This window comes from Astatotilapia calliptera, chromosome 6, assembly GCF_964374335.1.
Source record: "Astatotilapia calliptera chromosome 6, fAstCal68.1, whole genome shotgun sequence".
NCBI classification, from domain to species: Eukaryota; Metazoa; Chordata; class Actinopteri; order Cichliformes; family Cichlidae; genus Astatotilapia; species Astatotilapia calliptera.
This window is the reverse complement of record NC_137427.1, coordinates 26031046-26056246: the sequence shown is the minus strand read 5'-3', so window position 1 is coordinate 26056246 and position 25201 is coordinate 26031046. Positions and strand designations below refer to the sequence as shown.

The 25201-nt window shown below is 41.4% G+C and overlaps 1 protein-coding gene and 1 long non-coding RNA gene across 12 annotated transcripts in view; one reads left to right on the top strand and one right to left on the bottom strand.

Moving 5' to 3' along the window:
• gab1 (GRB2-associated binding protein 1) overlaps positions 1–25201 on the top strand; it is a 56679-nt gene that overhangs the window by 21096 nt on the left and 10382 nt on the right. For 8 of the 11 annotated variants that reach the window (XR_013909709.1, XR_013909708.1, XM_026171325.2 and 5 more), the window contains 4 exons: positions 17027–17155; positions 17584–17749; positions 22503–22704; positions 23419–24101. Coding sequence is in view for 9 of the 11 variants with exons in the window: in XM_026171325.2 (XP_026027110.1) it covers positions 17027–17155; positions 17584–17749; positions 22503–22704; positions 23419–24101 (1180 nt within the window). In the remaining 2 variants the exon portion in view is untranslated. Of the gene's footprint in view, positions 1–600; positions 945–5408; positions 5533–11012; positions 11727–17026; positions 17156–17583; positions 17750–22502; positions 22705–23418; positions 24102–25201 lie in introns of those variants that run through there. The other 3 variants (XM_080303007.1, XM_080303003.1, XM_080303006.1) reach the window with 3 other exon arrangements.
• LOC145429467 (uncharacterized) lies at positions 12574–16071 on the bottom strand. The gene is made up of 3 exons (XR_013909710.1): positions 15959–16071; positions 13405–13995; positions 12574–13269 (listed from the first exon to the last, which is right to left on the bottom strand). It is a non-coding gene; the product is annotated as an uncharacterized LOC145429467 (long non-coding RNA).

The window sequence follows — 25201 nt, the reverse complement described above, 5'->3', positions numbered from 1 at the left end:
TCCCCTCAGTGAGTCATTAGCTTCCAAAGAAGACAGTCATCACTGTCAAATTGCATCATTTGGGCCACGTAGTTTTAATGGAGAAGCCGACACATTACCTGTTGCGGTAACAGGTAAATTTTTAGCCGAGGTTCTAAAGTTAGCACCCGACAAAACAGCCCCCAAACACAGCCACGGTGACAAAAGAAGGCAAAACAGGAAATCTTTTTGCCCGGCTTGTGTGTTGGGAACAGATGACCAGGAAGATAAAAAGCGCTTACAAAGTGGAAACTTCCACAAAGGGATGTTATTTTGCTTTGTGTGTTTTTTCTCTCCTTTTTGCTGTTTCACAAAGACTCGTGCTTCCTGGAAAACCTAGCAAGAGGTATTTGGTTTAGGTACGATGAGAAAAAAAAAAGTATATCTATGTATATGTAGTTTCCTACATTATAGGAAACTACTGACACTTCTGTGTTCCTTGAGTCATACTGGGATGTGAGACTGTGTTAATATTTAAACCCGCTCCACTGGAGTTAATGCTTTACCTTGTGAGTACGGTTTAAGTCTGAGCCTGTCTGAAAGTGAGGCCGGGGTGACCCACCATTCTCTCAGCTACTCTTCAGAGCTGCTTATCGGTTCTTCTCCTCCTCGCGCTCTCATCTGTTTCATCTCCCCCACCTTCTCCCTCTCACTTTCTCTCTCTCGGTCTTTCCCTCCTGCTGTCGGAGCACACTCTAATGAATGATATGGGATGATTGCTTGGCTGAGAGTTCCTGTCTCCGCCCTGCGAGGAAGAGTTAGTGCAGAAACGACAGCAAATGCACAGCTGCCTATCCAAGCCAAAGAAGTAACAGGGATACTGTGGTCCTGGGCTGTATGGACACGAGACGAAGGTCACGCAGTTGGTTTAGGGCACATCCTCAACAAAGCTTCAGAGAACAAACTGCCTGCTGTTGCAAACCTGGGTAAGCATTACCGTTTCAATTGTAGATCTTTTTTTTTTTTCTTCACCCTCGAAGTTCAAGGTCACGCCACACTTTAAAAAAATTACCACCTTTTAGTTGTTTCAGATTGTCCTACTGTGTATTTGAAGTTATGGCTAGGTGGTTGTGGTCTTTGCTTTAAGTTGTAGTAGTTTTTGAGGTAATAGAGTTTGAAGAATCATGGTGTTATCCTACTATTAGGTCACCTGTGAAAGCCCATAAATGAAGAACACCTGTTTGCCCTTCAGATGGTCTTTCATCTTTGTGTGCGCTATTTGCAAAGATAGCAGTATGACTACCGGGGTCTGTGTTCTTTGGACCGCTACCGTAGATTGTTGGGGCTGGGGTCAGATGGCGCCTGGCTGGGTGAGAATTTCACAGCTGCACATGAAAGCAAAGTGACCGAAGGATGGTGGATCGAGGGAGGGAATGACTGATTGTGTTGATGGGGAAGGAAGCGAACTGGCATGTTTTGATCCTGCAGTAGATGTTCCTAATGGGTCAGCGCACTGCTGAAGAGCGCACGTTCTGTTTTTACTGTACACAGCAGATGTCTGTTCACCGGTTTATTTCTGGCAAAGTTGGAATGCACAAGTGGTAGCTCCATCATATATGCCCAGTTGCATAAAACAACTGCCATGTCGCCATGTTTGTTTGGTCTTAACAGCCTCTACCCAGGCTGGCTGTAGCTGCTGCACAAGTTTCTGCACAGATCCCCATTAACTTGATATTTGGTTGTGCAATAATGAGATATTATCATTTGTAATTAAGCATTTTAAAACAGTTTCTTAAGGACATTCTTATATTGAAATATTGGGCTTCAGAATAATTACATGTCTCCAGCCTGTTCTAGTGTGAAATCTCATGTGCTCAACTTATAAAGCTTTATAAATCTCAGAAAGCCATGAAAATTAGTCAACCATTAGTCTTACCATGTGAAATATATAGCATGATAACATCTTTAATAATCTCCATACTGATATTTGAATATTGCAGATCATTCATTCATTGTTGTTTACATTTAGAAAAACTAAAATATACCAGCTATGCAAGACCTGCACAGTTAAAAAAAATAAAAATTAATCTACATTGTTTAATATAGGCCCTGTATCTTTTGACTTTAATAGATATGCTACTTAGATAGGTTATTGTTTTATGTTTCGGGCCTATCCCCACCAAATGAAGAAATAACAGGAAATTTTGAATGGGCTTTGTTGAGTAATGTTGAATTTTTTGGCACGACATTCGTGACTCGGATGACGTTTCTGATTCCCTGCATTTCGGGCAACATTTTCTGATGAGTCCGTGGTATAGGCTCATATTGCAGTAAAAATATCATTGTTGTCTGTACAGAGCTATGTGCAGCCACAGAATGAGCAAGCACAAAATTCATCAATATTACTGCTTTATACCCATCCAGTTTTGTGTCTGCTGTTCGTCATAAAACTTTGCTGAAATATATTAAAAAATGTCTGAAAATGAACACAGGATTTAAAAATAAATAAATAACACAGAGAACTTTAATGCAAGGTTAGTCATTTGCAGTCAATTAAAAGTGAAAATGTCTGTTTTCTTGTGAATTGTTGGTCTTGAACTTTGGCTCTTCTGAAAGAATTGAGACTTGGGATTCTCACTGTTGTGTTTTTTGACCTGTGTGGGAAGATGGGGTAGTTGCATACAAAGGAACGATGTGATGGTTCTTGTTTTCTCTTGGAGAAGAGAGAAATGAAGAGGTTGACTCTGAGATGGGAGCATGGCTATGCTGTGGTAACGGTTCATAATTGAGAAGTTAAGAACCAGTTGGGATTTTTTTTTTTTTTTTGTGGGTGTTTCTAAGATGAACATTTAAAGGTTCAGTGGGACACACACATAAGCTGGTATTGTAGTTACTTCGGTTTGTTTGCCTGGGTGGTCCTATCTTTAGCTCTGTTTTCTATTTCTCTTTGTTAATTTCCTCTCCCGTCTTTGGCCTCTCAGCACTGCAGGTCATTGAATTGTGCATTTCTTATGATATAATTTATTTGGACAATTTAATCTCTCCTGATTGTAATACCTAAAATGACTAGTTAAATACATGATAACTTCAATCACTAGTTAATCATTTTTCCAGTGAAAATGCTAAACACTCTCCAGCGTCTTCCTTTCTGTCATGGCAGCTTGCTTCTTGGAAGTAAATTAAATATCAACCTGTTTCGGGCTGTTGGCTTAACTGAATGCACTTAAATGAAAATATATAAAATATGGTGAGGCTAAAACAACTTTTGTCAGTTAAAGAAAAACATAAACTCGACTCTTCTCGTGTATTTTCAGTTCACACCGGATTAAAATTGGGTCAGACTAGCATGCTTTACAACCAGCTTTTACGCTCACAGACATTAGCTCCATATGACTACGGAAGCAGGAGTATCAGCAGCACACGGCTAATTAACATTACATATCCACTTTACCAAAGAGCGATCAGTCCAATCAAATAAAGAAAAACTGGCTAAACAGATGCTCAGATCAATTTTACCAAAAATCTCAGCCGGCTCTCGTCCCTGCTCATCCCATCACAAAATATATTAATTGTTATTATTTTAACAAACTAGTGTTTCTGGTGCAGTCTAATGAGAGTGACAGCTTTTATCCATCTAATGTATTGCTCGCATACATCGCTAATGCACTGTGCCGTTGCACTTCGCGTAACCTGCGTAACTTGGCTGTAACCCTTTGGATCAGTCACAGTTGTTTAACAGGTGACTCTTAATCTGTTAAGCTACTCATGTACACTCTCACTGTTGTTGCACTGCTTAGAGCTATGTCATTTTAAAGCACAAAAACCACAGCTAAGCATGAGCAAACCTCTCTCACCGTCTGATATCTACAGTAAGGTAATGCTTGTAATAACTCTATATTCATTTTCCTACTGTTGCCTAGCTACCAAGGATGCTTTTACTATTTTTTTTAAGTTGCTTTAATTATCATTCATCTTAATATAATTACACGCAGCCTGTTCCACATAGAAAACACATTGGAGTGAGACATCACCCCTTGTTGTCTCTTGACCTCCAGTCACCAACAAGGTATGTTGGCAGCACTGGGAGAAGCATTTGGGGTCTGCCTTCTACTGCGGTAGTGGTTTTGTGAAGGAGGCGAGTACAGAAAGCTATGCACACTGTGGCATCTCTGACCTCTTTTTATTGAGAGTGCAGATGGGAAACCAAATCATAAAGTCTCCACGGGAAGCAGGGGGGAGGCTCAGATCCAGGGAAGAGGATGCAGTCTTCAGATTCTGCCGCAGAAAAAAAAATGCAAAGACTGCAACGTCCGTAGAATTATGAGTTACGGATAGACATTTAATTAGGAATGGAAATTAAGAAATTAATATTTCACTGCTGTAACCTGGGGGAAGAGCTTTATGTGTGAAATCTATCCCAAAAAACAACATGAATCATTGGAAAACATATTTTCATATATTTATTTAAGCAAGATCCTGGTTAGGAAAAAATGATCCTGAATATCCATCATCACACAGGCGGATAGTCTGGGTAAATGTGCCGTTAAAACTGGCTATAAATCACGTTTTGAAACGTAAAAAAAAATATATATATATAAATAAACATTCAAATACAGCATTATACTTTGACTTTAAGGCACACAGTGTGGTGATTGCAGGTAGATGGAACTCTCCAGCAGCACCGTGTCGAACAACTTTTCAGGAGGAAATCGTGCTTTGTGCGCTGCTCAGAAGAGCTGCAGCTACTACAATATTTTTTTCATAACTGTCACCATCAAGTGTCTTTATTTTTTAATTAAATATTCAAGTAGATCTAAAAGATATCCTTCGAGTGCTCCCTTTTTTCCCAACGGGTTGTGACAATGGGTTGATTGGGCACAGATTTTACACCGGATGCTCTTCCTGACGGCAATCTTTCTATTTATCCCGGTTTGCAATCGGCACTGCGACTGCGCTGCCGTGTGACCACAGAGGCAGGGCTTGTGTGTCCTCCCAGTCTTGGGCTGGGAATCTTCCACATGGAAGGTGAACGCGTTAAACACCGAACCATGGAGTCACTTTACATATTTCTTTCTTAATATTTGTGTATATAATCAAATTTACGATGTTGATATTGACGTCCCTGTTGGATAATTATTGATATTTTGTCCTAATTATCACTTAAAGGGTTTCATGCAGACACTGAACATATGCAGTGTGTTGCAGCTGAATAACGATAAACTGTAAAAGTAAAAATAGTTACACCGAGATTTATTTATTTATTTGAATATCAAGTGGAATACGTTGTGGTACTTCCATATTTCTGTACGCGTAGCGCTTACTGCAGCTCTCCTGGTCCCACCCCCACTGATTTAGAAGTGGCAACTATGAAGGTCTGGGACAACCTGATTACACTGAAAAGGAAGTCGGAGGAGGGAGAGGTTACAAACTGCAGACCCTCACACACACTGCACCACATGATAAAGGCAAAAGGCGCAAACAACAACAAAAACAGCGCCACACACGCTTCACCATCAAGAAATACTGCAGAATACTGCTAAGAAACTTTTGTACTACAGATGTGCAGCTTCCAAGGTAGGGGCACTATTTTTAGCCAGTCATGGACAATCTGTACTTCAAGCTCTGGAATTCTGTATTTTTTAAAATCTTTTTTTTTTCTTCAGTCTTGATGATGATATTTGGGCTAGAAGGTTTGCCATACAGCGTAACTGGAATACCTGAAAATCATCTTTTTCCTTCATATAGCAGTGCTGCAGGAAAATGAGTTTTCATTAGTTCATCAAAGCTTATTTGTAATGCGCATTAACAATCCCTGCTCATTTTATGGATCCATGTATGAAATTGAAGTCATGAAGGAAGAAGAGCTTTCTTCGTGCCTTCTTTTACACATGCAGTCTGTATAAATTAGAATGAAATACAAAGAAAGAGCTGGTTTTAAAACATTAATTACATCCTTCTTTGGGCTGTCTTTAAAAACAATTTCTCAAGAAGACATTTAGAGAAAATCTCATCATCTGTAATTCACCAAGATCCAACTTGAATGCTGATTTAATCAGAATTTCCGTCCAAACTTAATGTCCTGTCATTCGGCGCTTGTGCTCTGTCAGGTTTAACTGAAATGGCAGCAGATTTTTCATCAATTAAGATTAAATATTAAGACCGAGGCAAAGATGTATTGGTAGATCCTTTGTTAGAAGCTCAACATTAAAGCTAAGAATGTTTTTTTTAAATCTTAGTGAAGCAGCTGTGAGACACAAAGAAAGTCTTCTTTAGAATCCAAACTTTTCCTAATCCTAACTTTTCTACTCTCCACTGTCTCTTTGCTATCTGCTAACAGGTGTCATGTTTGAGTGAAATGAATGTTAAGCAAAAATCTTGATAAAGTTGGCAATGCTACTTATTTGATGGCTGAAAAGAATTAAAGAGGCGCCTTTGCGTGTCAGTAATATTAGAAGAAAACACCTATGTACTAGCTCTTTCTGCTCTTTGTGTAGGAAATTGTCTTTTTTTTTGTATGGTTTTTATGCTTATGGAGGACTCGCTGTTGCACTGGCCATCTGCTGTGCCAGCTGTTCACTTTGGGTCATTGCATTAGATTGGTCTAACAATACTCCAGCTTGCATGACCATGATTCACCAGCGTAATCACCAGTGTTTACCTGGAAGTCCGACACTGGTCATAACGTTAGCTGGCTATTAGCAACCGCTCACTGACCGTGGACCTCGGTCATGCACAGCTTTCCAGGAGGTCCCCTCTCTTTCCAGCAGGCGGAGGGGCAGATGACGTTGGCTGAACGGCCTCACTTAGCCAAAGGCCATGCACTCTTACTGGTACGTTAGCTGCCCTCTGCAGTGCTCAGGGATGTAAAAATAGCTGTTTAGCAAGAATCTCAGTCATGTCTCACCAACAAAGACTGATTTATACAAGTTGCAGCACCAAGCATAGAGAAGCTTTTGTCCCTCCCCTCCTACTCCTTTTGCAGACCTCGTCACCAAGGCCGTGAGTGCCAAAATCTCTGACGCTCTTGACACTCTTCTCTTAAAACAGCCTTTGTTCAGCAAAGTATAAAGGACGTGATAGCGAGACTCAGGGAAGCAGTGTGGTCTCTAAAAATTTGCGCATTTGTTTACCGCATTTCAGTAAGATCGCAGTGTCATGGAAATGTTTTGTAGTAGTTTGTTTGCCTTTCTGCGTCAGCGATCGCAATTTCATAATAATCAGGCATTTAACCCAAATAGCTGAAAATGTCACAGGGACTCTGTGAAATTCGCTCCTTCAGTTTTTTCCCCCCCCAAACTCGATTTGAAAATTGATAACTATTAAAATAAAACTGGCCAGCATTTGGCAGCACAGAGGAAACAGTGTTACTGTTTTGGGGTTGCTGTAGTGTGACCTTTCTCTGACTCCACTTAATCACAAGAATTTCCATATTAGTTATGCATATCAACAGTGGAAGAAATACTCGTTCAGATACGCGACATGCTTAAGTGTTTACACAGGAGCGGCTTTAATTGTTTGGGTTGAAGCTAGAATTTGATTAGATCGACATATCCTCTTTTACAGCACTAAGGATTGAATTTCATGTATAATTTTCCTCATGAACACCAAGTAAGATTAGAGCATCTAATACATCTAATTTTTTTTTCCTCACCTCCCTCCAGGCACCCTTAGAATGAGACAACTCTGAAAAGTACACAAATCAATACAGACACACTGGTTACTGCAGTACATTTAATTTCCTGCTGTGGAAAGATTTATCGTGTGAGTGTGAGGCTAATACAAGGATTTTTTTTTTTTTTTATATTATATGAAATAACCAATAAGAGATGTGTTTTCTATGTGGTCATAAAAATTGAGTCTGGTGGTGATTTTTGGCAGATAAAAGAGAATCATTTACTTTTTTTTTGTTTGTTTTGTTTTGTTTTTTCTTCATATTATCACCAAAATCTTGACCTTCTCTCTTTCTCCCTCAGCTTCACCTCGTGCGTATCCCGTGCCCCGTCTCTCCTTCAGCTCTAAACCTCACACTGTGGTTTTTTTCTTCTTCTTCTTTTTCTGAACAAACAGAGAAGCTGTCTTAGACGAGATGAGTCAGTGCAGCTGGGGTGCAGGTCATTTACCCGCAGCCCACTCAGATGGGACAGATGGCTCAGCCAGTCGCATGCTGCTTGGTGTTAACTGTGCACCCAGAGCTAAGCTAAAGCTAACGCTGAGTGCAAAGGGTTCAGCTAATCACAGATCTATAGGTAGAAGTGAAAAATGCACAGGTGATGACTCAATAGCTCAAGACGGGAGTTCGGTATAACGATAGAAACTACGTTTACTTGTTTACTTGACTGTAGGTTAGTGAGGTACTGAGTTTTCTTTTTACAGCAAAGGTCATGTGTGAAATCCTGACACAGCACGGCTCAGCTATGGTTACATGTTTGAGGCTGAGGCTTAAAATTGACAGAGGGCCAAAAAAAAAGACCAGGATATAGCTGAATACAAATGTGGCACGGTTTGTGCACAGAACAACCAGGAAGCTGACTTTCAGATTGCATGTGCCACTTTTTTTTTCTTGTTTATTTTACCGTGTCCCTTGTTCTCCAATGTGGTTTGGATCATGACGATGACAAAACAGCCTCACGCCAGGACTGAAAGGTTCAGCTTTGCATTGTGATATTAAGGTTAAAGGATATTTCTGGTGTTTCCTGTAAATGTCGCCGTTGTGACTCTGTGAGTCTTTACTTGACATTCTCTGCCTGTGATTCAGAGATTGGGGGGGGATCAAGAATTTATGCAAAACACATGATTTTTAACATCACCTTTTTTCCCCGCCACTTGTCTATTGAGTCTGACCTAAAGTAAACGCAGTAAGTAGCCACCCTGGAAGACACTTTACTGCGAACTGTGTTAGAGATTAAATTTAAAGGCAGCGTCTTATAATAACTGTTCTTAGGATGACATATTAATGCTTACTAACATTTGTGCTGTTTTTCAGCACAGCACATTTCCTGAATTCTCACAGTCATAATTTATTTAAAACTAGAGTATTCTCCAGCAGCCCCCCTTTTCTTTCAAAACAGGAAAGTGAATGGGATTTGTTTGCATGCTGTCTGTGCAGATGTTTTGATTGTGTGCAAATGCAGCACTTTTTCTTTTTTTTCTTCTTTTGACTAGTTGGCAGTTGAACTTTAATATTACTAGTTGGAGAGCTGCTAATGCTCTGACCCAAAGTTTCTGATGTTTGGGGTCGACGTCTTTCAATTTGTAGTTTTAGGAGTTTGTTTAATTCACAGCAAGTTAATGAAATGTTAACTGCTCTTTCCCTGTGTTCTGTCTTTGGCTGTTTCGCTGAGTCTTTGCAACACTGTTTTATTTATTTATTTATTTTTTTTAATAAATCAGCAGTTTGAGGCTTAGGTACGTTATGAGTCATTTGGACTGAAACTTGTCTTTGGTCTGTTGCTTGACTTTAGTAATGTTACCAATCCTGAGGATTAACATTACCTTTACTTGGATTGCTTTTTGCGCTGGTACTTTCAGTTTCTGGTATTTTATTTGTCTTTTGACACCACATATATTCAAGTTTATTTTTCTGCTGGCAATCCAGATTTACATGCCCTCAGGTTCACAACTTTGGAACCATTAAGTTCACCAGCAGTAGTAGTAGTAAGGTATGTTTTGGTCTTTTTTCCTCTGATTTGAGCGTTTGGCTGCTCTCACTAAAGTAGTGGTAATAAAAGCACTGCTTATTTGTTTCAGTCAGAGGGTGCAGCCCTTCAGCATAGTGTTGTAATCAGTTATTGTAAGTGTCCTTTTGGCCTCCTGACAATTGACTTTGGTACACTGCATTTAATATGCATAGTCACGACTTGTGCTTGCATTACCACTGATCGGCACACATTAAACACTGACAAACTCTCCCTGAAGCAGAAATAACTCTTCACATGTTGTCCAACAGATTTATTAGTGAGACGGCACACCTTACTGTGTCCTGAACAAACGACGTTATGTAACATCCCGACTGCCCATGTGCAACTGTAGATTCACATAGGCCTTCCTCTCTGTCATTTACCATTAGGCATATGGAGGAGTTTAAGTATGCAGCTTAACAGCCTGTGATGAGAGTACATTTGCATTAGCAATTAGGGCACTTAAAGGCCTTTAAAGCTACATTAAGCTATCTAAACCATGAAGCGCAATTAGCCTTTTAAGCGTAGTAAAGCTGGAGTTGCTGGAGCTTGAGTGTTGTTGGCAGGGTGCTTCACTAGCAGCCAGTTTCACAAATTCAGAGTAATAAATTACATCAAATTCTTGTACTCTGAGTACTATTTCAGCATTTAGTCAAGTTTGGCAGCAGCAGCATGGAAAAGCACATAGCTCAGAAGTGTGTATTTATTTAAATCATACTGCATTTGGGAGCTTAGTCTTTAATCAACACACTGTGGTATCATTTTGGTTCAGTCATTTCTTCCTCTGTTATGGACTTTGGCATAACTTGGTAACTAGCAATACTTTCCCCAACTAGCTTATTTCATGTGTTGGCATAGAAGTAAGATACTGAAATGTTACACAAGCAAATGCCAACAAGCTGAAACAGGGGATAGTGTCAGTATTGATACCAATCAATGCCTAAAAGGCATAGTTTGTCTAATTGGCTTCCAGTGCAGTGGGAATGTTTCCAGACTCCTTCAAGTTGTTTCACTTTCCACATCAACAAGCTCAAACTGCCTGTGTTGGGTTAACATACTACAAAATAAAAGACTGACATTTCTGAAAAAACAAAAACAGATGAATAAAGCAAAAGCTACAGTTTGTCGTAGGCTGCAGCCTCCACCATCAGAGGTCTGCAGGTGCAGGCTGGTTTCATATATGCTCTCAAAAGACCAGTATGGAGATACAGGTTGAGAGGAGGAGTCCTGGTCCCTCCACAGACCCATCTAACGAATTCCGATTATAGCTTCCTCTAGGTAAATCACGTAGCTCTCTTTCTGTCATCTTGAGATTACGTGTTTAGGTAGGCGCTGCACAATAAATAAAATCTAGGGTAGGCCTACCCTCTGTTGTGATTGATGCTAGAAGATACAGCTAATTTGCCTTTCACCATTTCTCTCTTTGTGGAATTAAATAGGACTGTAACATTTGCAGATTTCCCCCCACTTTATGCTCTTTCCCCACTTCTCTCCCCCACCCTTGCCTCCGTCATTCTCAGTGATGTTGGGTCAGGAGGGCTCTGACGGCAGCGTGACTCCACTCAGTTGGCATCTCTTTTCAAACTTCCCACCCTCCCTTCCTGTGTCACCATCTTAGTGAGCCCCTCAATGCCCCCTCTGTCTGCTCCTAGTAGGCTCCAGGCCCTGGGTGGGCAAATAGAGGGTCTCTTCCTGTGTCCCATCCCATCCTATCAGAAGGCTTACTTGGAGAAAATGGGTTGAGGGATGAACCACGGCTGGCAGGCACAGCTGCCATACCAAGGGAGCCCTCCCCATCCGGATCCAGCATCGTCCCATGCTGTCCCATTCCCAGCCCTGGAGCCACGAACACTAGACTTCTACAAGCTGAAGCGGGCTCTGTGGGTGAACTTCACAGTTCAGACTAGGACAGTGATTTAGAGAATGCTGGAATAGACATGCGTAGACCATGTAGTCATTAGGCACTGCAAGCAGTCTTAGATCAACTTGGATTTAGCCATGAATTGAACACAGCAGCAGCTACAATGGACTATACAAACCACAAAGCAGGACTAAAGACCCCATCATAGTCTTCATCAGCATCCACAGGAGGTGGGTAATAGTGGGCAGCAATCAATTGGCCTTGCACTCTTGTGTTGTTGTGCTTGTGTTGACCATTTTGTCTGTGTACTGTACATGCACTAACGACAAGGATGTGCAGAATTTTTATATATTTTGTTTTCTTTTTCATCTCATATTTTATTGGAGGTAACATAACCCATCCTTTCTCAATTACTTTGGGGCTTAAAAGACTTTTAATTTATCAAAAAAAGGCCCAGTTAACTTTTGGTAATGCAGAGATTTAAAAAACAAACAAAAACTGCACCATGCATTTGAAAGGATGAAAGGCAAGATGATTACTTGTAGCATTGTTCTATTCAATTTATATAAAGGTAAATCCAAAGGAAACTCACGGCTAGTGCCTGACTACACTGTCGCTCCCCATGCACTTTTAAAAAAGGAACACTTTTTAACACACTTAAATCTTAAATCGTTTCAGTCTGGTAGGAGGTAAATGAGAAATGTGATTACGGACCACTGCATGGTTTTTAACTTCTTTGTTGCAGTTCCTGCCAATATATTCCACAGTTCGTTGCACTGATTTGATTTCTACTTCTTTCATGTTGTCTTGTGTGCATAAACATGATTATGCATCCATGCCAGTGACATGAGGTGCGATTTAGGAGCTGTGTGAGGAGCTGGCCGTCAGGGATGCTAAGACCCTGGGTGGTGTTTTCATTTGTGTGTTATTAACTATGTAGGTGTTAATTTTTATTCATATGCCTAGGGCTGGCTGGGCAATGCAGATCTTTGGTTAAAAAAAAAACGGTGCGAGTGTGTATAATTGTGCATAAGAAAAACTGTGTGAAATCCCACAGATGGAGGAGAGATGCTCTAGCTACCACACAGCTTGTCCTCCTAGAACCACTTCAGTCTGTGACCATGCTAATGTGGCAGTGCAGAAACACTGCGCATGGATTCATGGCAACACTGACTACTGCTTTTAACTGTGGCTGGCCCATAACACAGTATTGCATGTAGGTTTAAAACTGGCTTTTGTTTGCATCTGTTGTTACACTGTAAATACATAGTTTGAAATTATTATATTTTAACAATCTGTCCCAGGACTGAATCATCAATATTTTAACTGATATAATAACTCATTATTACATTTTCAGTACTTTTATTCTCTGGACAGGTGCTTTAACATATGTATTATCATTTATTATAATGAATGACTTCAAGTGTGTTTTTCAAACAGAAGGCACATTTTTGTTAATCAACAACATCTCATGCTGTTGTTGTGTATTCAGTTTGAGTCGTCATTGTGCAGGAATTGCAGATGTTGTCTGCTTGTGTGACATATTTGTCTCTTGTTATTATTATAATTTTTTTTTCATGACGTAAATGATCAGTCCTGTGTATATCTTCACCGGGAGGAGGCCCCAGGGCAGACCCAGGACACGCTGGAGAAATGATATCTCTCGGCTGGCCTGGGAACGCCCTGGTGTTCCCCTGGACAAGCTGGAGGAGGTGGCTGGGGAGAGGGAGGTCTGGGCTTCTCTGCTTGGGCTTCTGCCCCCACGACCCGGTCCTGAATACACGGAAGAAGATGGATGGATGGATGGATGGATGGTGTATATTTTTAAAAAGAACTTTGCTCTGTGGCTGTGAAGCAGTTTTGTGGAGCAGGTTTCACTTGCCCGTGTCTTGAGTGTATACGACTTACTCAGTTGTCAACACTCTCTCCCTGGGCGGGCCTGGCCTCGCTGTAACCCAAGCTCTTGGTCCTTCTGTTCCCTGCAGGGTAACCTGACCCAGGATCGCTTTGTCATATGGAAGAGAGAGAGAGGTTCCTTCTCCACACCCACCATCTCGGTCAAACCAGCACGGGCACATGAGCCTTGTGTTTTTTGTTTGTGTTTTTTTTTTTTTCCCTTTCTTTTTTTTCACCACCCAAGCTTTTGTACTTTGATATTTGAAATGTGATATTTAAGTGGGCCTACCTCAAAGGATGTAGGTTTAATAGGTTTAAGCCTCAGTTCGGATTGTGTGGGTGTGTTTGTGATTATATAATGCAGGCCTTTTGAACTAGAGTGTGTGAAACATGGGCTGCATGCATGAGTGCACTATGCAAGTGTGTGATGTGAATGTTCTTTGTTAAATGTTTCAGTCTGATTCTTGTATATCTGTGTGCTTGTAATTGAAAATCCAAGAGCTCTGCAGGTCTGCTTGTTTGCTCATCCTGTTGGTGGAGGGAAAGGTCTGATGCTCTTCATGCCGTCTCAGTGTGGCGCTTGGCCCACTAACAAAGGACACCCTGTGGATGAAAAAACAAGGCCAGAGCATTGTTAATAGGGTCAAAATCTTATTCCAAAATAGCAACAACAAAGCTTTAGTTTGCATTCCTCACACTCTGCTGGTATGCTTCCTTATCTGTTTGATCTCAGTGGTGGTTGTTTGTCTACTAGATCTCGTGTGCCATTTTAAACTCACATGTCAAATATCGCTCAGAGGTTCTGTTGGGTTGGCCGTTTCCATTTGGTGTTGCAAGACATTTGATAAATCTTTGAAAAAAGAAAAGAAAATCCCTTTTTCCTCGGCCCCTGGCTTTAGCAGTAAAAGGAAGTGAAATATTTTTGGACAAATCCTCTGTCCTCTACAAAATCGCCTTTTCTGTCTTGGGCAATTCTCACTAATAATTTCACAGAGAGCTTATTTTGAGCTCTAAAACAAACATTCATTTCAGCTGCCATGACTCAACAAAAGCAAGAGAGCATGACTTCTTTGACTCAGCATTTATGTGTGTCTGTGTGTTTATTGAATGTTGAATGCAGTGACAAAGCAATCCTTCCTTTGGCTTTGTACACCCAAGTGGGCCCCTGACTCTTAGGCTACGTTCACACTGCAAGCAAAAGCGCATCAAATCTGACTTTTTTAAACTTTGCGACCCATATCCGATCATGGTGTGACAGTACGAACAGCACAAATTCGATATTTTCACATCTGACCTGGGTCACTTTTGTATGTGGTACTGAATCTGATACATATCTGATGTTTTAGAAAGCGACTGCTGTTTGAATGGTCATGTCGCATTAAATCCATCTTTTACGTCACTGAGACAAGAAAGTTATCAGCGCCAGAGAAGCGCTCGAGAAGACATCGCGAAAGCTTCCTGGCGATCCAGTAAAACTGTTGGGAAGACAACGTTGGAGAAACGTGAACATTTTATTTGTACTGTATAATCTGCAGATTCTGACAGAAATCTGCAACTATCCTTTGAAGCACCGCTCCTCTCTAAAACAGCAATAAGGATAATTATTAGGCCATTTGTAAATAACAAAATAACTTTATACCTTAAAGCAAAATTGGGAAACGTTAAGTCAGAAACAAGTCTTTATATTAAGGGCCATCAGTCAAACCATACTGTCTGGTCTGGATCTAAGCTGAGCGCGTTGTGTGTGACGTCTTCTTTTGCGCATGCGGGCCGCTTTGAGGGTTCACACTAGAACGCGTTTGCTGTCACATTTTATTTGTAGTGTGAACATGTGAACAAGTTCAGAATCTGCAGTAAGAAGAAATATAAAGAAGTAAAACACAAAAGTTTAAAAAAATGGACGGCCCTGCTCCTGCAGCTCTCACCTGTTTGCACTGAAAGGATTCAGCCTCAGATGAGAGCCTTTAACCCGTGTTCTGATTATTATTATGGAACTTTTTTTGCCCAGTTACCCCAAATACTGTTGCTTATCCACCTGAACTTACTATTGGCTTTTCCCATAAGGTGCTCTCATGCATCTAAACCTGTTGTCTTGTTGTCTTGACAAGGGATCCTCTGATACTGGTATTTGCTGATACTGATCCAAACATAGTTTTAAAATAATAAGCTGAAATCCTAATTTGCTAATTCCTCATGTTTGATGTAAACTGCTTACTCACTTAAAAGTAAAATGTAAATAAATAAAATATTTTTATTTTACTTTTTTTTTCTCTTCACAAACACAAGTTACGTGTGGAGCTGCCAAAGAGCCGGAGTGAAATATTATTTAACTGAGTTTAGGACAACATGCTAAGTTACTAAAATAAAAGCTTCGTAACAAACCAACATGTTGGGAGTGAAAGTGGGCGAGAGAGAAAGAAAGCATAGTCGTATTCTGATCTTTTCAGTCATGCCGCTTCACTTTGACGATACTTTGAAAATGTTTTTAATTAACTGCAAACATACAAATAAGAGCTGTCGGTGTACCAGGTGTGGAATACCTCCTAACTGCTGCTGCTATGCTTACCTTAGGTAATCTGATCCAGGCTTTTGGGGTCAGTTTCGGAGCAACACCCTGTATCCGTCCTAGTCTTAGTGATTCTGGTGTGAATGAGCACCCTTGGAGTTTGAATGCATGCTGTCATACTAAAGCACGGGTTAAACTTCCTGTGCCTGATAATGCTGTACTTTGCTCCACTTGGGTATGAATGGCACTGAGTTTTGTCATCGATGAGTGAACGTGAGGCTCCGAGTGGACAGGCGCACACACACAAACAGAGAAAGTCCAGGATGAATGACCCAATCAAAATGTTTGCTGCCACAAGTGTAACAACTCTTGCACGTATTCCAAATATTACAGTTATTATGGCTCGAAGAATAATGTTATAAAAGGCAACCTAGCAGTGAATCACAGTAACTGTCACTTTAACATAGTGATGAAGCTGGCAGTCTTACATATCCTATATCTGAAGAGCTAATCATGATTACAGATGAACTGTACGTGGAATTAGTGGCACAAAGGAATGTTTTCATCACAATTTATTACTGATGCATTAGATTATGGTAAATAGCCTCCCATGGTCCCATTCCATTGTTTCATTAATGTCCTTAATATATTCAAGGATTATATTGCTAGATTGCTTGCTCAACCCTTTATTTACAGTGCTGAGCTCTCGTCTGCTTATGTCTCCCCCCCTCCCTGTGTCTGAGTTTGAACTCTTTTGTCTGCTATGTGATGTCTTTTTCTCACAGACAATAAATTGGATTTGAAAGAGAGGACCCAATTGCCCGTTTCTTATTATAGATTTGGTTGTTCACTGCAGCCAGGGTGCTAGACCAAACTATGTGGCTTTTGTTCTGGTTATCCCAGACACACATTTCTGGTTGCGGGCCTCTTCCCTCTGGCTCACTGTTCTTTTAGCAAGGGCAGTGCAGCTGGTGGAGAATGCACACAAAGACACAAGCTATGATAGGACACAGTGGCTAAACTGAAAAAAGTACAGCATTTGGCCAGCCTGTGGTCATCTGGGAATGGAGAAGCCATTGTGAGAACACACATGTAACCTTTGGCCTCATTTCTGTGCTCACCCTGCAGGCATGGAAGAAGCGGTGGTTTGTTCTTCGCAGCGGCCGTCTGACAGGCGACCCAGACGTGTTGGAGTACTACAAGAATGACCATGCCAAGAAGCCCATTCGTGTGATTGACCTCAACTTATGTGAACAGGTATGCTCCCCTTTTACTTCTGCCCTGTAGTTTTATTGCACAAGTTATATAAATTATTACCATCTTGAATAGATCCAGGTTTGCATGATGTCACTTTGATGTATTTGGGTGAATATTTGCATAATATCCAAGATGAATTTAATTGTCCTTAAAAATCTGTGTAAAATAATGAAAATGCCCTGTACGTGACTGCGGTGTACAAATGTTTTAGCATAATAGTTTAAGTGCTGGGTTCTAGCGCTCCAAATTTCATTTGTTGCTTAGAGAGCAGTTACCTTTTAGATTATTTTTGCAAATTCTCTTAATTAAGAATGATCACTTTAATACATTTTCCCTTTTTTTCGTTTCTTTGGTTAGCTCTATTAGTGATCAGTCTTTCCTTGGCTGATGCCACATTAAGCTAAGCCGTGTCGGTTGCTCTCCCTCAGGTGGACGCCGGTCTGACCTTCAGCAAGAAGGATTTGGAGAACAGCTACATATTCGACATCAAAACCTTTGACCGCATCTTTTATCTGGTGGCTGACACCGAAGACGAGATGAATAAGTGGGTCCGCCACATCTGCGACATTTGTGGTTTTAACCCCACCGATGACGGTAATTACAATTAGCCACACATCACTCTGTTTGGGCACTATTGGCACTGATGTTTTGCTTCACTGTCGAGGTTACACAGTGATATTTATGTTTATATATACTTATATTCTGTGTCTTTCGAGTAGAAAGTTTACTTTGAACTGTTGATATTTGAAATAGGGTGATTTTGTTACATTTGTGGCACAGGCTGTGATTTATTTAAGAACATCAGTAGATCAGAAATAATTACCTGGTTATGTTTCACCATAATACACAAAATCTCGGTTTGCATGTTTGTGTGTTTCTTTTTCCACAAACTTCCCCTAGACCAGGGGTGTCAAACTCAAATACACAGTGGGCCAAAATTCAAAACTGGAACAAAGTCGCGGGCTAACGTTAATATTTATTGAAAAAAAAATCTTCCTCTAGATATAAGAATGAATCTTTTCTTATGGACTCAAACAAGTTTTGCTGAAAAACTGAATATGGAACAAGCAAAGCTTAATACTAAACAATATATATATTAGCTGTATAATACCAGTAGGCCAGCTCTAATAGTAATTTGGTATGGCTTCGCGGGCCAAATATAATTAGTCTGCGGGCCAAATCTGGCCCGCGGGCCAGAGTTTGACACCTATGCCCTAGACCATCAGGAATTGAGCCACCAAAAGTGGTGCACAGGCACATGTTAGGCTCTCTTATCTGCATCGGATATTTTCACATCATCATGTTGGTTTGCAGCCACCTAGCACCGGGCTAAAGCAACCCATTTTTAGCGTTAATGCACCTGCAACACCTTAGAAAAGCATCCTAATCTCATTATTACCACAGAATGCATAATGTAACTAGAAGTAGTAACTAGTAACTAGAAGCGTAGTAGCTGTGGACAGCAATGAATAATTTTTAGCATATGAACAACACCTGCCATCTCTCTCTCTTTTTTTTTTCTTTTCTTTTTTTCCTTTTCCTTAAGTGAGATTCAGTATATCATGGCAACAGCATGAACAGGCAAAACGATCCTATAGCATGGCCATGTAAGTTTCTCCAGGTAAGAACCGCAGCTTTAAGCGATCCAAGGATTCCCCTGTTAGAAGATGACTACAGGAAATCACTATTTGTCCACGCTGGTGTCTCTCAACAAAGCGCTTGGACATGGTGAAGATGCCATGGAGCATCAGGGGATTCTTTTTAGCCATGACACCAGTTTATCACCACAGCTGAGCAATACAGGATAAAAGTAGAGGATAAATGATTTACATTTGATGGGTCTCTTTTGGATATCACTGTTGTACCTCACAGATGTCAGGATCTTTCTTTCTGAAGGAACTAAGGGAACCAGTTAAATGTGTCAAGAGGTCTCTATTCAGCATAGTTCTCAGCCAAGGTCTAATGATCCATGTGTTGAACTTTGTGCAGTATTGAGGCTCACGTTACTCTTTTTTCCCCCCCAGTACTGGATAATAAAAGCATTGTACGCCTGTCACTCTCACTGGCCTTCTTTCGTTCGTTTCCTCTTATCTGGTTTTAATTTCCTCTCCCTTGAACACTCCTCTTTTCCTCTCTTGTCGCTCTGTCTTTGAGACTAATTGTCTAAATGTCTTCTATAGTTTCTTGACCTCATCAGCGAAGCAATGAGCATTTTTAGTGTGGTGAGAACTGGCACAGACGTTGCACATGTTCACTGTTTCACATGCTACACTAGGGCTGGGCTATATCATACCGTTCACGGTAATACCGTGTAATTTTGGGCAACGATAGGAAAATGAAATATCGCGATAGAATATGGGTAAAACACGCATGCGCAGTGCCTATGTTTACATACGCACATGGCGGCGACGCAGAATGATAAGAGCGAAAGCGGATCGTTGAATGAAACGGATGAACCAGAATTGGTTTGCAAAAATGCTGCAACTTCAGTGGTGTGGAACTGGTTTGGCTTTCGTCCGTCAGATACACAACAAAGCACTATTTTTGGTAGAGCATGCTAGCGGGCCGTCGTTATTACCCTGTTTTTTGGAAAATAACACTTAAAATCAATCCTTTGATTTTTCTGAAAATTGACAGTGCCCCTTATAATCCCGTGTGCCTTATGTATGAATTCCGGTTGTGTTTACTGACCTCGAAACGATTTTATGTACACGGCGCTCGAAAATCTGTCAAATGTTTTAGTACGACTTTGCTAAACTACGAACCCGCACCGCTTGATGGATTGTCAGAGCATTACGGCTACCGTAGGCAGGAGTCTCGCGGACTGATACGTACTGTGCTTCAACATAATATTACCGTATTGTGTGTATAACCTCTGAATCCGAGATATATCTGATGTTTTAGAAAGCGACTGCTGTTTGAATGGTTATGTCGCATTAAATCCATCTTTTACGTCACTGACACAAGACAGACGCCAATTATCAACAAAGTTTTGTGGATGTTATGCTGAGGATATGTCGGCCAATTTCCACTAGAAATGCCTTTTGGTTAAACTGTCAGCAAGGAATTTGCACTGTTACATTTTTATATAACTTTAATGCGCATAAAAAAACAGCTGCTTGTTTAAGTGAAAATATATTGATGGGGTTTTTTGCACTAATAAAGTTGTGGAGATGTAACGTATTTTGTCTAGTGTCAATTATATCGTCAGTTATATCGGTATCGCAAATTTTCAAATGTATATCCATCCATTCGCTTCCGCTTCTCCTTTTCAGGGTCACGGGGGGCGGGGGGCGCTGGAGCCTATCTCAACTTTGATAGGGCGAGAGGCGGGGTACACCCTGGACAGGTCGCCAGTCTTTTGCAGGGCCAACACACGGGGACAGACAACCATTTGCGCTCACATTCACTCGCACATTCACACCTAATGGCAATTTGGATTTTCCAGTTAACCTATCCCCACAATGTATATCGTGATAAATATTTTTGGTCATATCACCCTGCTCTATGCTACACAACTCTGATTCTTGTTGGAGACGAAGGTGCTTTTCAAACCTGGCAACTGAGTCACTGATACTCCTCCAAGGTCATTCTCTCCAAAGTGTGACTATGCCTCCAGCTCTGTTAAATAGCTAGTGTTGCAGGGTAACCATGATAACAACACTGATGGCACCTTTTCTGTAGATGTCAGAGCTGGCTTTGAAAACCCCGATGTACGAACTCATAGTAAGACGGTTAAAGGAGAGCCTGGGTGTAAAAACGGATATCTTTTGCAGATACCCTTCACTGCTCAGTACAAAAGAATGTCCCTGGCTCTCTGTTTTGTGCTTGCTTGCACTTCTCTGCATGTGAGACAGAACTCTCACTCCTCTGTCGCGTGTGGGTGTGGCCACAGTAGAGTGCTTCATAGCTGGGCAGGGAACATTAGTAGGGCTAGGGGAATGAAGGCTCTCAGAGCGAGTGTAGGAGGTATAGATTAGTACACGCAGAGGGGATTTTCCCTTTTCCTGTATGAATCAGCACTTAAAGCTTCAACAAACAAATGTAAAAAAAAAAGACAAGGACATAGCGGAGGAGATGAGAGGAGCAAATGATGCACGTAAAAGAGAGAAACTGACTTTTAAAAGAAGAGAACTCGGGGACCTTGCATGAGATAAAACCACATCAGTTATAGAAGAGTGTGGGAGGAGAGCTGTGAAAAAGGAGAAAAAAGTAGAGAAATGTGGAACGAAAACACATATACGCATCAGCTATCTTGGCTCTGAGTGCAGTAGAACAATCAGCTTGAGCAGCAGGTTTGTTTAGTAGCTCATCATGTGGGAAAGCAGAGAGACCTTTAAAAATGATGTCTGAGGAGTAGCTTGTTGGAAGGCAAAAAACAGAAAGTAGTCTGTCGACACAAAGCTTTTATTCGGGTGACATGTTATACATGAAATGATGTAGGCTAACGCAGAGTCGTGATATCGGTGACATCCATCTGCTTTAATTTGACATGAGTTGTTTGTGCCAGTGTTCCTGGCCTCATGCTGGGCAGCGTGCTGCATTTGGATTTATTTCCTGTGGGATTTCTCCCCAAGAAGGAAGTGAGGTAATTGTAGTAGCTTGTTGGGTCAGTCAGTAACAGTGTTTTAGCTGCAGGCTAACGACCTTAATTTGAGGTTTGGTTTGATATACACAGTAGAGGGACGCACATCTGTTCGTCAGAATGTGCGTATATACATCAGCTGCTCAAGTTCACACATACAGGCGCAAAGTTGACGTAGTGTCAGCGTGAATGGAAACAATTGAGCGTTACATTGGAATTGGGTTGCTAGGAAACAGCTTGGGTCCAAGTTTACTTAGCTAGAGTTGACATTGGCACATACAGTTTACTTTTTACTTTGTGCTTAATACCATCTCTGGCCTCTCTTTCATTTTCAGTGGGTTTCACAGGGCCACAGTAGGTGCAGCTCCTTGCTCTTCATCAGTGACTGCCAATGCATGTGGAGTCAAAGTTGAATAAACAGCTGGAAATGTAGCAGAAATGCTAATGTGCTCTGCTGGTGTTGCACTTAAAACTGTGAAGCAGGCATTTACTGACATCTGCTGAGCCACATGTGACAGGTCTTATTGGCATTATTTGTGGCTATTTTTTTAGTTGTGTGATCAGTGTAAGAAATTAATCTTAGTCATTCATTAAATTTTCCCTTTGCTGCTTAGACAATTCACTGGCAGTGGCTTGAAACCTCTGTGGTCAGTTATGGAGACAGCTTTACTGTATTTCATTCTTTAGTTCTGTGTACTACTCACTAAATAACATTAAGTTTTGACAGGAGTTATCCTCAGCTTTCATTTCTTTGTCCTCCAGATGCAGCAAAAGCTGCTCACCAGTCCGCCATGGGACTGGTGGTGGAAAACGCTCCACACCCAGGTCCAGGAGTGTTTACCAATGTGCCGGCCCCTTACCAGCCAGTCAGTGTGCGACACCTGGACTCACAGTCCAGTTCAGAGGAGCCCCAGGATTACCTGTGGCTTGCTAACTGTGAGAGCAAAAAGCCTGAACCCAGCAGGTGAGATCGTGTCCGAATATGCTTCTTTTATAGGTTCAAGTCTCCATATTCTCTATGTTGGAGTGTCGCATGGTGAGCTAAGCATTTTTCAGTGTGGTTTCCAAGCCATTTATTCTTTTTGTATACTTTCAACTGTACTGCCACTCCTGTCCTTGTCTCTGCCGTATGCTGTGTGTAGCTCAGTGGAGCATCACTCTCTCTTGGAGAGGGACCAGGAGTATTTGCTCCTGGAGGAGTGTGAGAGCAAGACTGTTCCTCCACAGGCTAGCCTGTGAGTGGCCAGCCAATCCAGCTGGAACTGCCTGCTTGTGTGGAGTGTTGCACACGCATAAAATACAGATCTCCAAACACTTGTGAATGTTGTAAATGTAAATGACGGTTATTAAATCTAGGTTGCATTTGTTTAGCAAAAGGCCTTCCTTCTAAACAGAAAAAGACGTGGGTGTTTTGCCTAACAGTGTAATAATTGTGTTATTTCCTGCATGGTTACAAACAGTTACCAAGAACCTCAGTCTTCCACTTTATCCACAAAAGCGTGCTGACATGGCAAGAGTTGGAAAAGTTTAATGATAAAAGCTGTCTGGATATGACTTAGTTACTAACATAGCCTTTGTATACTAGTGTTTTTGGCTTGGTGTGACTGTGTGATCTGCAAATCAACGTATTTTACTTTTTGTATTAATTATCTGGTGTTTATGTGTATTGTGTTATCAGAGCTCATGCTGAGTGCTCCAAGTCTACCTCTTCAGAGACAGACCTGAATGACAACCTTCCATCTCACCGCACGCCTACATCCTCCACTTCCTCGGCTAAACACACCTCACACAATGGCTTCTTCCCACCGCACCAGACTCCTGTGTCCGCCCCTTCCATCTATGACTCGCCTCCATCACGCGGTGCCTCCCTCTCAACTGACAGTGGCTTTTATCATCTTCCTCGCAGCTACTCCCAGGACACTGTGCTGCTCCCCAAGTCAGCCTCCTCCCCTCCGGCTCATCCAGACGGCGCGGATGCCTCTGACCTTTATGTCTTCAACACGCCGACACGGAAGCCCTCAGTAGAGACACAGATGCGCAACGTTTCTATCAGTTACGACATCCCGCCCACACCCGGTGCAAACAGCACCTACCAAGTGCCCCGCACAGTATCGAACACAGGGGTAGGAGGCTCAGAAAGCGGGGGAGATGTAGTGCCCCCTCCCAGACCACCCAAGCCTTCCCTCAGTTCCAGCTCAGGACTCCCGCCGCCTCCTGCTGAGCGCTCACCTACAGACACCTATAGTGTGCCTCGATCAGCCTCAGAGACAGATGGAAACTACTGTGTGCCCACAAGCGCTGGGAGTAAGGCTTTACGCAGCAACACTATTGGCACTGTGGACTGTTCACGCCTCCGCAAAGGTTTGTATTGTAGAGGTTTATTTGTTTGTGGTGCCCTTTTCACTTTATTTTAATTTCAAAACCTATTCTCACCTTTACCTTTTCGACAATACGGCACATATATGTGGTAGGCAGGATATTCTATTATTTAATCTTATGAAGATTTGTTGCACCAAAATCTAACAAAAGCAGATAAAAATGTTCTGAGTTTCCTTTTTAATAACAGTTCTTTAATCCATGGCCAACATCCTTTTTACAGAGCCTTAAAATAGTCTGGCAAGAGAAGAGAAACTCATGGTGTCGATTCTTCTTGCTTCTCCCTCTTGTGGTGACAATCGGAATTGCAAAATAGGTCTTGCTTCATTTCTGTGAAGGTTCTCAGTCATCGAGGTCATCGTAGTCAAAGTCCTTTGACTACGTCTTGCTTTATTGTTTTAGATGAGCAGTGGTTATTCCCCCAATAAATTTGGGGCATTTGTGAATTTTTTCCCTTTTATGCTTTGTGTCTTGGTGACAGAGCAGATTATTGTGCCTAGGGCAGGGCTGCACTGTTATGGAAAAAAACACATTTTTTAAAATTCGAGCAAATATTATAATTTTTTATAATTTATTTACTTAAGAAACCTCATAAAAGAGATTTTTTTTTACACAGGATGTCCTTATTTAGAAAGAACTCCATGGAAAAACAAATAACTGAGTAACAAAAACAAGGTGAACGTGCTGTTCACCTACCACACCACGCCGGTCTCAGGAGCACCGGTCTTTGCTGGCCTGCAGCCTCTGCTGTGAGATGGCTTCGACACAGATTGAGCGAGTTGCAGCAAACTCGAGCAACTTGGGAGACTTGCATGGTAGCCACAGGGGGAGTGATGGAGAGCCAAAACAGTCTCATGTCTCCTTGTAATGTTCACCCCTCCTTTTTACTCTTCCCCGGAAGAGACTCTCATTTGTCTTCAAAGCTTTTTCTCGCGCTGTTGTGGTTCTTGTGGTCATAAGTGGAATGCATTAGCAACTGCATGAGTACCTGATGACAATAAAATAAAAAATACAGTAATTACATGCTGCAAAGTAGAGTGCTTACATGGTGCCTTTGAGCTTTGTCTCACAGACTAAATCTGCAA